Below are 14,580 nucleotides of genomic sequence, written 5' to 3' on the forward strand. Positions count from 1 at the left end.
CCCAGAATTCTATTTGACACCATCGGCCCACTTCCAACAGTCAGCCAATCTCATGCTTCAGAAGGCTGTGATGTGTAGATGTGTACTGGAGCACATATAACATACACTCCTTATCAGGGAGAAGAGAAAGGAGAGGGAGAGCTGTCACCTCATTTCACCCCCTTCTCCCACCTCTATTGTGTCAGAGTCCAGGGTCGTACAATGCTTTCAAAGGAAGTGGGTGGGTCGTTTAAGACCAGAATCCCTTTCCGCTAGTGCGTCATAGAAACAGAATTGGCTGAATGGGTCGAACAGATACGCTGTTCTGTCGTTTTTGTTACGGTCCACGCTCTTTAGTGGCGTAGCACAATTTTGCAATTGTTTTCAGAAGAACATTACGCTTGTGCCTCTACGTGGCTAGTGAGCAAGTCAATGGGACACAACACAGTGCAGACCTACTGTATATGCCTGACGAGAGAAAACAGGAATGTCAGAGTGTAGCCTGCAAGGCATTTCTCTCATCGCTCCAAAAGAACTGAAAGGTATCGAGGAAGACCACGCTTTTCACTCCAACCTGTTCTTGGGTTTTTATTCATGTCTTTTGTTAGATCTGAAGGTCAAGATGAAATCTGCTGACAACAGACAGATTAACGGTGAAACCAAAGTGAATCAAGAGGTGGAGAGAAAACAGATGTCTCTGTTGATATTTACTCTGTGTGTGTGTGTGTGTGTGTGTGTGTGTGTGTGTGTGTGTGTGTGTGTGTGTGTGTGTGTGTGTGTGTGTGTGTGTGTGTGTGTGTGTGTGTGTGTGTGTGTGTGTGTGTGTGTGTGTGTGTGTGTGTGTGTGTGTGTGTGTGTGTGTGTGTGTGTGTGTGTGTGTGTGTGTGTGTGTCTTTGTCTGCATCTACGTGTGTGTATGCATGAGACAGATGCAGAGAGATTGATTGTGTGTATGCGTGTGTCAGAGATTGTTTTTATGTGTGTGTGTTTAACTTGCTGATCCTCCTCCTGTCATGCTAAGATTAATGCCTTGTGTGTTTTTCATTACAGGGCGCATGTACTGTAAGCTGGTGAAAAATTCTGCGTTCACCGTTCTGTAACAGCTACATAATCGCTGCTTTAGGGACATAGTTATGTTGTGAAGGAGGTATGGAGAATGAACAGTGTGTACACCTCACTGTCACATAACACCAGCTAAACCAAAGTGGCATCTTATTCTGTTGTAGTTAAAGTCAAGCATGGATGGCAAACATAAAGTGATGAGGTGATTAAATATTCCCTCTTTGTTGTCGTCCTATAGCTTGATAGGATCTTAGCTTTGAGTTCTGTCAGAGAAATAATTATATAGGAAGAGAGACTGCAGATTCTTTCTTTGCAAAAATGAAGCAATCAACCATCACCAAGAATGGTTCAGGGTTGAAAGCTTAACAAACATAGTCGGGTCTCTGCTTTTATAGAAAAAGTACAACTTATTTTGTCTACGTGACGGTTTAGCAGATGTGTGGAAACGGGCGGACCATAGTTTAAAAGGTGATTACTTTGTCTGTGCAGATTAAGAGCCCGAGGTTGATAGTACGAGGTTGATAGTACGAGGTTGATAGTACGCGGGCTCAACCGTAGAACTGCGTTTTGTCACTGTTCACACTATAATGTGCTCCTTCCTACAAGGTTCCACACAGCTGGCTTCCTGCAGACAGTAAACCCACGGGATATCTCACATGCTGCGGTTGCACCGAAACGGATCTTAGCTGTATGCCCAGTCTTATGACTAAGTCACACAAAGACAAGCTTGTATCAGGTTAGAAAAAACACTAGCATATAACAAGAGACTGTTCTTTAAGCAGTAAAACACAGGATAGCATGACTAATTATGTAGATTTCCACGACAGTTCTCAATCCGTGTAGCTATAGGAGCTATAGGAGATGCTTAAAGGATGAATAAATTATTTCAGAAGCTAGCAGATTCATTACTTTTACCAACAACAGCTGAAAATCCCAATAAAACTACATCACTTTTTGAAGTTCACTTTCCTTGCTTTGTCTAACACCATCATGAATCTAGCAAATACATTTTGTATATCAGAGTGCAGTATTTATTTAGTTTCATAGCACATACGTTTGCTAGTAAGTTTCCCAAACTGGCTTTAGCTGGGTCCTGCCCGGGCAAGTGCAGGGGGTGTGCCTAGCAACACGAGCCTCGGAGGGAGGAAACGTCTGGATAGCGCAACAAATACCCATGATTCAATGCTAGGTTCGGACCAAATGGCTAGCGCCACAGCTAAAATGGCTTTGAAAAAATATGATTTCAGCTAATAAGGAGGAGTATCTAGAAAATAACTAGATTATGGCATTCACCAATAATAAACTATTTACAGTTGAAGTCGGAAGTTTACATAGACTTAGGTTGTAGTCATTAAAACTCATTTTTCAACCACTCCACACATTTCTTGTTTACAAATTATAGTTTTGGCAAGTTGGTTAGGACATCTACTTTGTGCATGACACAAGTAATTGTTTACAGACAGATTATTTCACTTATAATTCACTGTATCACAATTCCAGTGGGTCAGAAGTTTACATACACTAAGTTGACTGTGCCTTTAAACAGCTTGGAAAATTACAGAAAATTATGTCATTGCTTTAGAAGCTTCTGATAGGCTAATTGACATCATTTGAGTCAATCAAAAGTGTACCTGTGGATGTATTTCAAGGCCTACCTTCAAACTCAGTGCCTCTTTGCTTGACATCATGGGAAAATAAAAATAAATCAGAAATATTGTAGACCTCCATAAATCTGGTTCATCCTTGGGAGCAATTTCCAAACGCCTGAAGGTACCATGTTCATCTGTACAAACAATAGTACGCAAGTATAAACACCATGTGACCACGCAGCCGTCATACCGCTCAGGAAGGAGACGTGTTCTGTCTCCTAGAGATTAACATACTTTGGTGCGAAAAGTGCAAATCAATCCCAGAACAACAGCAAAGGACCTTGTGAAGATGCTGGAGGAAACAGGTACAAAAGTATCTATATCCACAGTAAAACGAGTCCTATATCGACAAACCTGAAAGGCCGCCCGGCAAGGAAGAAGTCACTGCTCCAAAACTGCCATAAAAAAAGCCAGACTATGGTTTGCAACTGCACATGGGGACAAAGATCATACTTTTGGGAGAAATGTCCTCTGGTCTGATGAAACAAAAATAGAACTGTTTGGCCATAATGACCATCGTTATGTTTGGAGGAAAAAGGGGGCGGCTTGGAAGCTGAAGAAAACCATCCCAACCGTGAAGCACGGGGGTGGCAGCATCATGTTGTGGGGGTGCTTTGCTGCAGGAGGTACAGGTGCACTTCACAAAATAGATGGCAACATGAGGAAGGAAAATGATGTGGCTATACTGAAATAACTCAAAATCTCAAGACATGTCTCAAGTCAGGAAGTTAAAGCTTGGTCGCAAATGGGTCTTCCAAATGGACAATGACCCCAAGCATACTTCCAAAGTTGTGGCAAAATGGCTTAAGGACAACAAAGTCAAGGTATTGGAGTGGCCATCACAAAGCCCCAGAGGTGTGGACTCGAGTCACATGACTTGGACTCGAGTCAGAATCAAGTTACAAATATGATGACTTGCAACTCGACTTTGACTTTAACACCAATGCCTCATGACGACTTGGACTTGAGCCTTTTGACTCGGCCTGACTTGATACCCTGCCCAAGCGTTCTCATGGCTACCCATGTATTTCCATGGAAATATACAGTTTATTTGGAAAGTAATAAATATATAGATATTTTTAAAAGCATTCATGATTTGCGTAAATGTAATATACTGACTATTACTCTTATTAAAAATATGAAATGGTATTACATTTGGTGAAGAACACAAACTCAAAGTTTAGGACTTGAGACTTGACTTGATACTTCACAGTCTTGACTCGGACTTGCCTGTCTTGACTTGGGACTTGACTTGGGACTTGAGTGCTAAGACTTGTAACTTGTAAAACAATGACTTGGTCCCACCTCTGCAAAGCCCTGACCTTTCTATTCTCCTATAGAAAATGTGTGGGCAGAACAGAAAAAGCGTGTGCGAGCAAGAAGGCCTACAAACCTGACTCAGTTACACCAGCTCTGTCAATAAGAATGGGCCAAAATTTACCCAACTTATTGTGGGAAGCTTGTGGAAGGCTACCCGAAACGTTTAACCCAAGTTAAACAATTTAAAGGCAATGCTGCCAAATCCTAATTGAATGTATGTAAACTTCGGACCCACTGGGAATGTGATGAAAGAAATAAAAGCTAAAATAAATCATTCACTCTATTATTATTCTGACATTTCACATTCTTCAAATAAAGTGGTGATCCTAACTGACCTAAGACAGGAAATTTTTACCAGGATTAAATGTCAGAAATTGTGAAAAACTAAATTTAAATGTATTTGTCTAAGGTGTATGTAAACCTCCGACTTCAAGTGACATATAATAGGCACATTTGTGGACATAAGTCTAACTTACACGACATTTAAGCTTATAGAGTTATCAAAAGTATGATCTGTAATTCAACATGCTCATAGTCATTCAAATAACAACCACCACCATCAGTACATGTAATCCAGCCTCTCTGAGATAATATAATAATAATATATAATATAATAATAATAATATATGCCATTTAGCAGACGCTTTTATCCAAAGCGACTTACAGTCATGTGTGCATACATTCTACGTATGGGTGGTCCCGGGGATCGAACCCACTACCCTGGCGTTACAAGCGCCATGCTCTACCAACTGAGCTACACAGGACCACTGTGACACATAGGGACAGATTTGCTGTTTTTCTCCAGGTGAAAAAAGTACACCTGTGTTTCCCAGATGATATTAACCATAGAGACCAGAACAAAAAGTAAACAGTAAGGGCAAAGAGGATGGTTAAGACATTTCAAGGAGCATTTTAAATTAATACTGTTACATGATTTTGCTTTAGCTTTCTGTTTGGTGTTTTATGACTGGAAAATGTTTCACCTGGTGCAAAATGCTTAGTTAGTCAACCTGTCCCATAGAGAGGCATTCAAAGGCCAGTAGAGAGACGGTAGTACCCAGAGAGGGGGATCAGAGGAGGGTCTGTGCCGTGAAGAGTGGCGTAGTATCTCCCTGGAGAGAATAGTCAGAGAGAAGGGAGAGAAGCTACTGAGAGTGGTTGTTCCCAGGAGACATCAGTCAGTTACAGGAGGTCTCATTTTACTCTCCACAGCGTGACAGCGACACCTGTGTGTGTGTGTGCCTGCATGCGTCCGTGCACACATAGGGATGTGAATGTTTATGTGTGGGTGACTACAAGAGCCTTTGTATTGGTATATACAGTATATATATATTCACATCTATGCCTGCATGAACCGCGTATCAGCGTGGGCCGCGTATCAGTGTTTACCACAGCGTGGGCCGCGTATCAGTGTTTACCACAGCGTGGGCCGCGTATCAGTGTTTACCACAGCGTGGGCCGCGTATCAGTGTTTACCACTGCGTGGGTCGCGTATCAGTGTTTACCACAGCGTGGGCCGCGTATCAGTGTTTACCACAGCGTGGGCCGCGTATCAGTGTTTACCACTGCGTGGGCCGCGTATCAGTGTTTACCACAGCGTGGGCCGCGTATCAGTGTTTACCACAGCGTGGGCCGCGTATCAGTGTTTACCACAGCGTGGGCCGCGTATCAGTGTTTACCACAGCGTGGGCCGCGTATCAGTGTTTACCACAGCGTGGGCCGCGTATCAGTGTTTACCACAGCGTGGGCCGCGTATCAGTGTTTACCACAGCGTGGGCCGCGTATTTACCGACAGCGAGCGACCTAATGCGGTCTTACTCACACTGATTAAAGAAAACAACATTTTAAATGATGCCTCATGTTTGTGAGCATGAAAGGCTTCCTGGGTGTGCGAGGCATCAGGGAAGGAGTTAGCCATGCCTGACTGCCTTGTGCGCCGACTAGAGAGGTTGTTCAAGGCTCACTGGTAAATCAGCAGCATGAGATTGCATTACTTGAATGATAAACCCTTCAGAGCACTCTGGAGACATCTACAAACACACTGTTTGACAGTTATCTCCCTCCATATAGTTGATTTAATAGAATGAAGTTTCCCTCAACTTCTGATCTAAAGCCAGTTTGGAATTGAATTGGGAGTTGAAAGCTGATTCTAGCTCTGTGCGTGGGGGATTCTATCCAATCATCCACAGTGCTGCAGTACTACTATTTGACAGCTATCTCCCTCCACAATAGATCTCAACCATGTACGCCGCAATTGCCCCTCAAACGTCTAATCCAAGGTCAGTTTCGCAGTGTACCCCCTGATAGTTACAACTCACAGTTGGGGAGTTTGAAGCTGATTTAAGATCAGAGCGTGAGGCCAACTTCTCCCTGGAAGTATCTCAACACTAGACACTTGCCAGGGGGGGAACATAACACTATTATTATAAGAGCTGAGCTGGGTCAATTTCCTTTCGATTGGCTGGTGCTTGACTGACTGCTGGGCTGGATTTGACAGGCTTTGGTTCTTCCCCCAGGGAGGTTTTGGAATAAGTTAGTGTTTTGGGCTTAATGAAAAAGTTGTGTGATGGTCCCCTGACTCAGCGCTCGTAAATCCATGTCCCCTTAATGAGCGACTCCTTACAGTTAAACTTCATTAATTATCCTGAGAACAAATTAACAAGAGAGAAGCGGGATGAATCTGAATTAAGTTTAATGTGTTTTTCATTACTGAGATTGGGAGGGAGACTTCCAAACATACATTGTTGGGTTTGGGCTTTATGATAACCATAAATAAATAGTTAATTTAAGAAATATCATCCACATGGGTTTGTTTTTTACAGTATGAGTATGTGGGAAGGTGATTATCAATGTGCTTAAATACCAACTAGATCTACACAACTCTTTGGTGGGTTTAACTATATATATATATATATGCCATTTAGCGACGCTTTTATCCAAAGCGGCTTACAGTCATGTGTGCATACATTCTACGTATGGGTGGTCCCGGGGATCGAACCCACTACCCTGGCGTTACAAGCGCCATGCTCTACCAACTGAGCTACAGAAGGACCACTAACTCAATGCTAACATCATGTCCCTATGTCTTACAGATCTGTGATAAGGAGTGGCACTACTACGTGATCAACGTGGAGTTTCCTGCCGTGACGCTCTTTGTGGATGGCGTGACCTACGAACCCTACCTGGTGACAGACGATTGGCCCATCCATCCCTCATCAATCGACACCCAGCTGACAGTGGGTGCCTGCTGGCAAGGTCATTATAGACTCTTATATACTGTCCTGTGTTCATTCCAACTCCTTGAGGCTGTCCTAATATGGACACCATACCAGAATAACAATATTTTGTACTGTAAAATAAAGGGAGGGGAGGGAGTTTCTCTTGGATTCAGACATTCTATCACAGAGCACACAAAGAATGCAGCGGTTTTCAATATCCCAGAAACCCCTGCATATTGGGTTTGATTGAAAAGGGCCCTATGTATGTTTCATATCATGTTTCAGCCATTTCCCTGAGCATTACCATTGGGGTGTCTTCGTGCAGTTTGAAGGAAGTTGCTAACTAGCTTTATCTCGGTTACTAACTACCATTAGCACATGCTAGCTGTTACCATTAGGGATGACCCCATTTAGTTGACTGGTCGATAGGCTGTTGGTCGACCGAGATTTCATGAGTCGGGCAGTGGCAAAAATTGTTCAGGGTGTACAAGACACCTGTCTGATTCGCGCCTGTCTGAGTGGACTGATCCATTGTGGAGGCCATGGGGATGGCACAGACCATCACGCTAAGACATGTGCTACTTTAATTGTACAGTATATGGTTATATTATGGTAAGAACAGTGCTTTTTCCCATGTTGGATAGTGGTCATTGTCCGCAGCACTGTTGAATTGGCGCCTTTTCCTAGACCATGTTGCTATGTGCATAATAATGAACCACCATATTGGTGTTGAGAACAATGTGGCGGAGGCAGCAGCGGAGGTAGGAAACGAGGAAACAGCCTTTGAATGAATTGTCTAAGATGAATGAGGAGAGAGGAAACCCCAACTCAATTAGGCCTATAATCAATAGCCTAACTGTTAAATATGCCTGGCTTTATAAATCATCTATATTCTGTATATCTACAGAAATAGGACAGATCCTGCTTCTGTTCGATAGCCTACTGATTCTGTGAGCACCAAGCCTCACGTAACCACAACATGTCGGATAAACAGTTTTTAATCTTGGCAATGCTGTAATAAAGGCTTTACAATGTTTTTGTTAGAACAGCCTCTTTGTTATTACTTATAATTTATTTAGTGTTGTTTACACGGTTCCAAATTGTCTGAAAAATAAAATGTATAATAATCTCCTATCTCCTTCTTATTGTAATTATTACTATTATTATTATGATCATCATTATAATAATAAGTAATGTTGTTATCATTTGTGAGCTTAATATAACAGCCTTGTATAACCACCATCAAGCTGTAGGCATCCTGTTAAGTCTTAATAACATAACTTACTTAGGCCTATATTTCTACAGACAACAGGAAAAGGCAGGCTGAACAGGCCCCATTAACATTGACGGGGCTTTAGAGGAGCGGGTCAAGAGTTTCAAGTTCAATCAATCAAATGTATTTATAAAGCCCTTCTTACATCAGCTGATGTCACAAATTGCTGTACAGAAACTCCCTAGAAAGGCCAGAACCTAGGAAGAAACCTAGAGAGGAAGCAAGGCTATGAGAGGTGGCCAGTCCTATTCTGGCTGTGCCGGGTGGAGATTATAACAGAACATGGCCAAGATGTTCAAATGTTCATAGATGACCAACAGGGTCAAATAATAATAATCGCAGTGGTTGTAGAGGGTGCAACAGGTCAGCACCTCAAGAGTAAATGTCAATTGGCTTTTCATAGCCGATCATTCAGAGTATTTCTACCTCTCCTGCTGTCTCAAGAGAGTTGAAAACAGCAGGTCTGGTACAGGTACCACGTCAGGTGAACAGGTCAGAGTTCCATAGCCGCATGCAGAACAGTTGAAACTGGAGCAGCAGCACGACCAGGTGGACTGGGGACTGCAAGGAGTCATCAGGCCAGGTAGTCCGGAGGAATGGCCTTAGGGCTCAGGTCTGAGAAACAGAAAGAAAGAATTAGAGAGAGCATACTTAAATTCACACAGGGCACCGGATAAGACGGGAGAAATACTCCAGATATAACAGACTGACACTAGCCCCCATACACATAAACTATTGCAGCATAAATACTGAAGGCTGAGACAGGAGGGGTTGGGAGACACTGTTGCCCCGTCCGACGATACCCCCAGACAGGGCCAAACAGGCAGGATACCCACCCACTTTGCCAAAGCACAACCCCCACACCACTAGAAGGATATCTTCAACCACCAACTTACCATCCTGAGACAAGGCCGAGTATAGCCCACAAAGATCTCCCCCACAACACAACCCAAGGGGGGAGGCCAACCCGGACAGGAAGATCACGTCAGTGACTCAACCCACTCAAGTGATGTACCCCCTCCTAGGGATGCCATGGAAGAGCACCAGTAAACCATTGACTCAGCCCCTGTAATGGGGTTAGAGGCAGAGAATCCCAGTGTAGAGAGGGCAACCGGCCAGGCAGAGACAGCAAGGGCGGTTAGATGCTCCAGTGCCTTTCTGTACTACATTCACACTCCTGGGCCAGACTACACTCAATCATAGGACTCAATCAAAACTGATAGAGACATACCCCAAGCGACTTACAGCTGTAATCGCAGCAAAAGGTGGCGCTACAAAGTATTAATTTAAGGGGGCTGAATAATTTTGCACGCCCAATTTTTCAGTTTTTGATTTGTTTAAAAAGTTTGAAATATCCAATAAATGTCGTTCCACTTCATGATTGTGTCCCACTTGTTGTTGATTCTTCACAAAAAAATACACTTTTATATCTTTATGTTTGAAGCCTGAAATGTCGCAAAGTTCAAGGGGGCCGAATACTTTCGCAAGGCACTGTATATAATAGGCAGTGTCAGAGATAAGCCCATAAAATTGTCATAGACTCCAGTCACCCAAGTTATAGACTGCTCTGCTACCGCACAGAGCGCCAAGTCTAGGACCAAAAGGCTCTTCAACAGCTTCTACCCCCAAGCCATAAGACTGCTGAACAATTAATAAAATCACCACCGGACAATTTACATTGACCCCCCTCCCTTTTGTACACTCGATGTTTATTATCTATGCATATTCACTTCACCCCCACCTACATGTACAAATTACCTCAACTAACCTTTAACCCCCGCACACTGACTCGGTACCGGTGCCCCTTGTGTATATCCTCGTTATTGTTATTCTTATTGTGTTACTTTTTCTTCTAATTTTTTATTTTAGTCTACTTGGTAAATATTTTCTTAACTCTTCTTGAACTGCACTGTTGGTTAAGAGCTTGTAAGTAAGCATTTCACGGTAAAGTCTACACTTGTTTTCGGCTCGTGACAAATAAAGTTTGATTTGATTTCAATCATTCATTCATTAATGTCATTACAGAGCATACAAGTCAATCATAATTTCAAATGCAATCAAGCATTTTATTTAAAATGAAATAACAATGGCCTCCCGGGTGGCGCAGTGGTTAAGGGCGCTGTACTGCAGCGCCAGCTGTGCCAGACTCTGGGTTTGCGCCCAGGCTCTGTCGTAACCGGCCGCGACCGGGAGGTCCGTGGGGTGACGCACAATTGGCCTAGCGTCGTCCGGGTTAGGGAAAGTTTGGCCGGTAGGGATATCCTTGTCTCATCGCGCACCAGCGACTGCTGTGGCGGGCCGGGCGCAGTGCGCGCTAACCAAGGATGCCAGGTGCACGGTGTTTCCTCCGACACATTGGTGCAGCTGGCTTCCGGGTTGGATGCGCGCTGTGTTAAGAAGCAGTGCGCCCTGGTTGGGTTGTGTATTGGAGGACACATGACTTTCAATCTTCGTCTCTCCCGAGCCCGTATGGGAATTGTAGCGATGAGACAAGATAGTAGCTACTAAAACAATTGGATACTGTCACGCCTTGGTCATTGTATTTTGTGTTTTCGTTATATGTTTGGTCAGGCCAGGGTGTGACATGGGTTTATATGTTGTGGTTCGTATTGGGGTTTTTGTATTATTGGGATTACGGCTGAGTAGGGGTGTTGCATAGGCTTGGCTGCCTGAGGCGGTTCTCAATCAGAGTCAGGTGATTCTCGTTGTCTCTGATTGGGAACCGTATTTAGGTAGCCTGGGTTTCGCTTTGGATTTCGTGGGTGATTGTTCCTGTCTCTGTGTAGTTTCACCAGATAGGCTGTAATTAGGTTTCACGTTCCGTTTGTTGTTTTTGTATTTGTATAAGTTATGTTCATGTATCGCGATCCTTCATTAAAGATCATGAGTAACAACCACGCTGCATTTCGGTCCGACTCTCTTTCGACAAACGAAGAACGCCGTTACAGATACCACGAAATTGGGGAGAAAAAAAGGTCAAATTCAAAAAATAAAAATAACAATTCAACCTTTGAATAATTAGAGTAAACAATAAATAAACTGTTCTGTTTCGGAAATTGCATTCACGAATGTGACTGTTTATAGTCTTTGCTTTTCCAAAAATTAAAAAAAATAAACGTTACAACAGACTCTCTGGTATGCTTATAATTATTTTTATGTTTGCATTGTTCCAAACGGTCAGAATAATTATATTGTAATCTAACAGTAACTGTTTGTCAAACATAATATGCACGCAGAGCTTCTTACCTTCTTTTTCTTGATCTCCAGTATTTTGTCACAACGAGTAAAATGTATTCCACAAATCGACTACCTCTTTACCTCCTGAGCAACCAGTAAACAAACATTCCCCTGTTTCAAGTTTATTTCTCACATCCTCTGCATCCATTTTGCTATCACGTGTTCAGAGTTGGTTATAACTTATTTATTGATGTGATTATGATATGCTATAGGTCAGGCTCTATTGGTCATGTGCATGCGATGCGTACATGTGTTACATAAAGAGAGCAAGGGTTGAGGGAAAATGTAATGTTTTTCCTAAACAAATGGGGGATTACGGTAACAGAACTTTTCAGTTAGAAATGGCTGTAATTACGTTGCAGCTTCAGCAACACGAACAGCGCGATAAACACTGTTGAAATTCTGTGGTGGTCGCTGCAGCAGGGAGGAGACATCAGGCAACAATTCTAAGCCCGGCCCGGCACAATCAAGTCAATTGCGGTCAGACTCCCTCTAGTCATTTGTGTGTCTTAATTTTATCATGAAACAATGTGCTTAAAGCATCACACAAGCTCAGTGATTACAGTTGATTTGATTAACACATAGGATGTGTCTATAAATGGAAAAATACACGTTTGGTCAAATTGGTTAAACAAAACAGACTACTCTCGGTGGACCTAGTTACCATAGACTTCCAGTCATTGCACTAACGCTAGTTAGCATTAGCTCACGAAACAACCTCTAACATCGAGTCATTCTTTTTCAAATCAAAGAGGCTCAAGCTTGGAGACATCGAACAGGATACACAGCCTGTCAATTTCAGCCGCTTGAAAAGAGGGGGCTAATGATCCCATTTGAACGAAGAAGCACTACTTACCATAGCTTTTATGATTCAAAATAATTATGATTTAAATGTGTTTGCTGGGGGGAGCAGGTCCGCGAGGTGGTTAATGCTAAATCACATGAGCCCCACTCGAGGCATCGAGGTCCAACGTCAAGGGCATTTCCGTGTCATTTGAATTTATTTTAATCTGGCTCCTGATTGCAATTTTCTCTTTTTTCTCCTGTTTCCTCTCTCTTTCCATGAATCTGTGATTGTGTGAGAAAGCCCTGTAGAAGGGATTAAGACAGTCTGAATGGAAGACAAGTTCTTTGGCTATTACAACCCAGTGAAGCTGCTTTAAGCTTCACTAAGCCGCAACTGATAACTTTGCAGACCATTAGTGAACAGGATTGCCTTTCTAAGTACCCACCACCCTGCACACAATCAACAACGTAATGAAGAGACACACGGAACGAAAGGCCCCAGACATCATTTTAGCTCCCCCAAATCAAAACGAGATTTGTGACTTGAGACTAGAGCGACAGAGTTTATTTGATTTTTTTTTACCCATTTTCGTTGGAGAAACATTTATGGAGATTGCTTTGAATGGTGCTCTGCAGCAGAGTAGACAAGCAATGTATGCCATGTAATTACTATACGTCTCTACTAGGGAAGTATAGTGCAGAGAAACTTTGGTTGTCCTTAGGCCAACTGTCATATCCTACCTCTTCTTAACCATAATCTTGAACCTACTCTCTTTTCCTAATACAGCTAAGTCAAACTGTTGATTTAAACTTAATTGCTATCTTTCTCACTGCAGGTGTAAATACTATACAGCCAGATGTGCAGAAATGGCATATGCTATCAGCACTGAGGCCTACGCACTGAACGTGTTCAAATGATCCTCTTTTGGTAGGACGATACTGAAATGACCCAAAATATGCTCCCTCAATCTGTCCTTCGGTGCCACAACAGTTCATTGATAGCGTCATAATAAATAAAAAAAATCTGAAGCAATAAGTCTGGAGCCGGTGCAGGGGGCGAGACCTGGCTCTGGGGCCGTTAGCATGTTACTATAGCGACTAGCGAACTGCCAGTTCCATCTGCCAGTGGATCAAAGAGGAGACTCGCACACACTCGTCTGGATAAGACAACGGCAGCGTTTCACAGGTCTCATGTCCCAGACGCTCTGAGCCCAAATCTACCTCACATTGGACATGTTTTTATTTTGTTGTTTTGACAGTCGCTTTAAAAAAGAAGTGGGGAGAGCAGATGGGAGCTGGCAAACTAAACTGGCTGGCATTTCCGTAGTCACGCTATCGGCTTTATTTTACAGTACTGTTTGGCTTGGTATTTACCTGATGGTTAGGAAATGTGGTAACAAAGGTCACCCTCTGTTAGCCTTTATTGAAACCTTTATTTGTAAAGGTTAGTCTTGTTGAAAGGTTAGTTATGTAGGTTCATCTCTTTTCTTAAAGTGTCATTTCTAACTTAGACCGAGTAAATAAAGCGTAAAGGACTGTATGATAAAGAATTACCAAAGCATATTCTTATATTATAATAGAGGCAGGCACAATATTGCTTTCACCTGCTCTGTAGTTTCAGATCAGAACGGATGATGGAGAGGACATGATCTCCTCGGAAGCCGTTTTGAGATGCAGCTTTGAACTGAACAAACCTTGAGCTCCCACCCTTCCTTTTCTCCTCCCTAGGTGGTGAGGTGTCCACACCACGGTTCACCCAGTTCTTCCGGGGCAGTCTTTCTGGGCTGACCATCCGGCCAGGGAGGATCGAGACCCAGAAAGTAATCTCCTGTCTACAGGCCTGTAAGGAAGGACTGGATATCCACTCACTGGAGAGCCTGGGCAAGGACATCAAGGTGACAGCTCTGCAGACACGCTGGTGCACACACACACACACACATACAAACACATATAAACAGACATAAGTCTACAAACACACCTTACCCTTATAAGTCATAACATCTGTGTTCTACAAACAGTACTGTTAGGAGATCTGAAAAATCACCATCAATCTGAT

At 43.0% G+C, this 14,580-nt stretch overlaps 1 protein-coding gene across 1 annotated transcript in view; it reads left to right on the top strand.

Annotated features, from left to right (window-relative positions):
- Positions 1-14,580, top strand: part of LOC124041997 (calsyntenin-2-like) — a 168,142-nt gene that overhangs the window by 138,620 nt on the left and 14,942 nt on the right. Inside the window, exons 9-10 of the mRNA XM_046360244.1 lie at positions 7,103-7,265; positions 14,253-14,419. Coding sequence (XP_046216200.1) covers positions 7,103-7,265; positions 14,253-14,419 — 330 coding nt within the window. The remainder of the gene's footprint in view (positions 1-7,102; positions 7,266-14,252; positions 14,420-14,580) is intronic.

Source organism: Oncorhynchus gorbuscha, linkage group LG08, assembly GCF_021184085.1.
Source record: "Oncorhynchus gorbuscha isolate QuinsamMale2020 ecotype Even-year linkage group LG08, OgorEven_v1.0, whole genome shotgun sequence".
NCBI classification, from domain to species: Eukaryota; Metazoa; Chordata; class Actinopteri; order Salmoniformes; family Salmonidae; genus Oncorhynchus; species Oncorhynchus gorbuscha.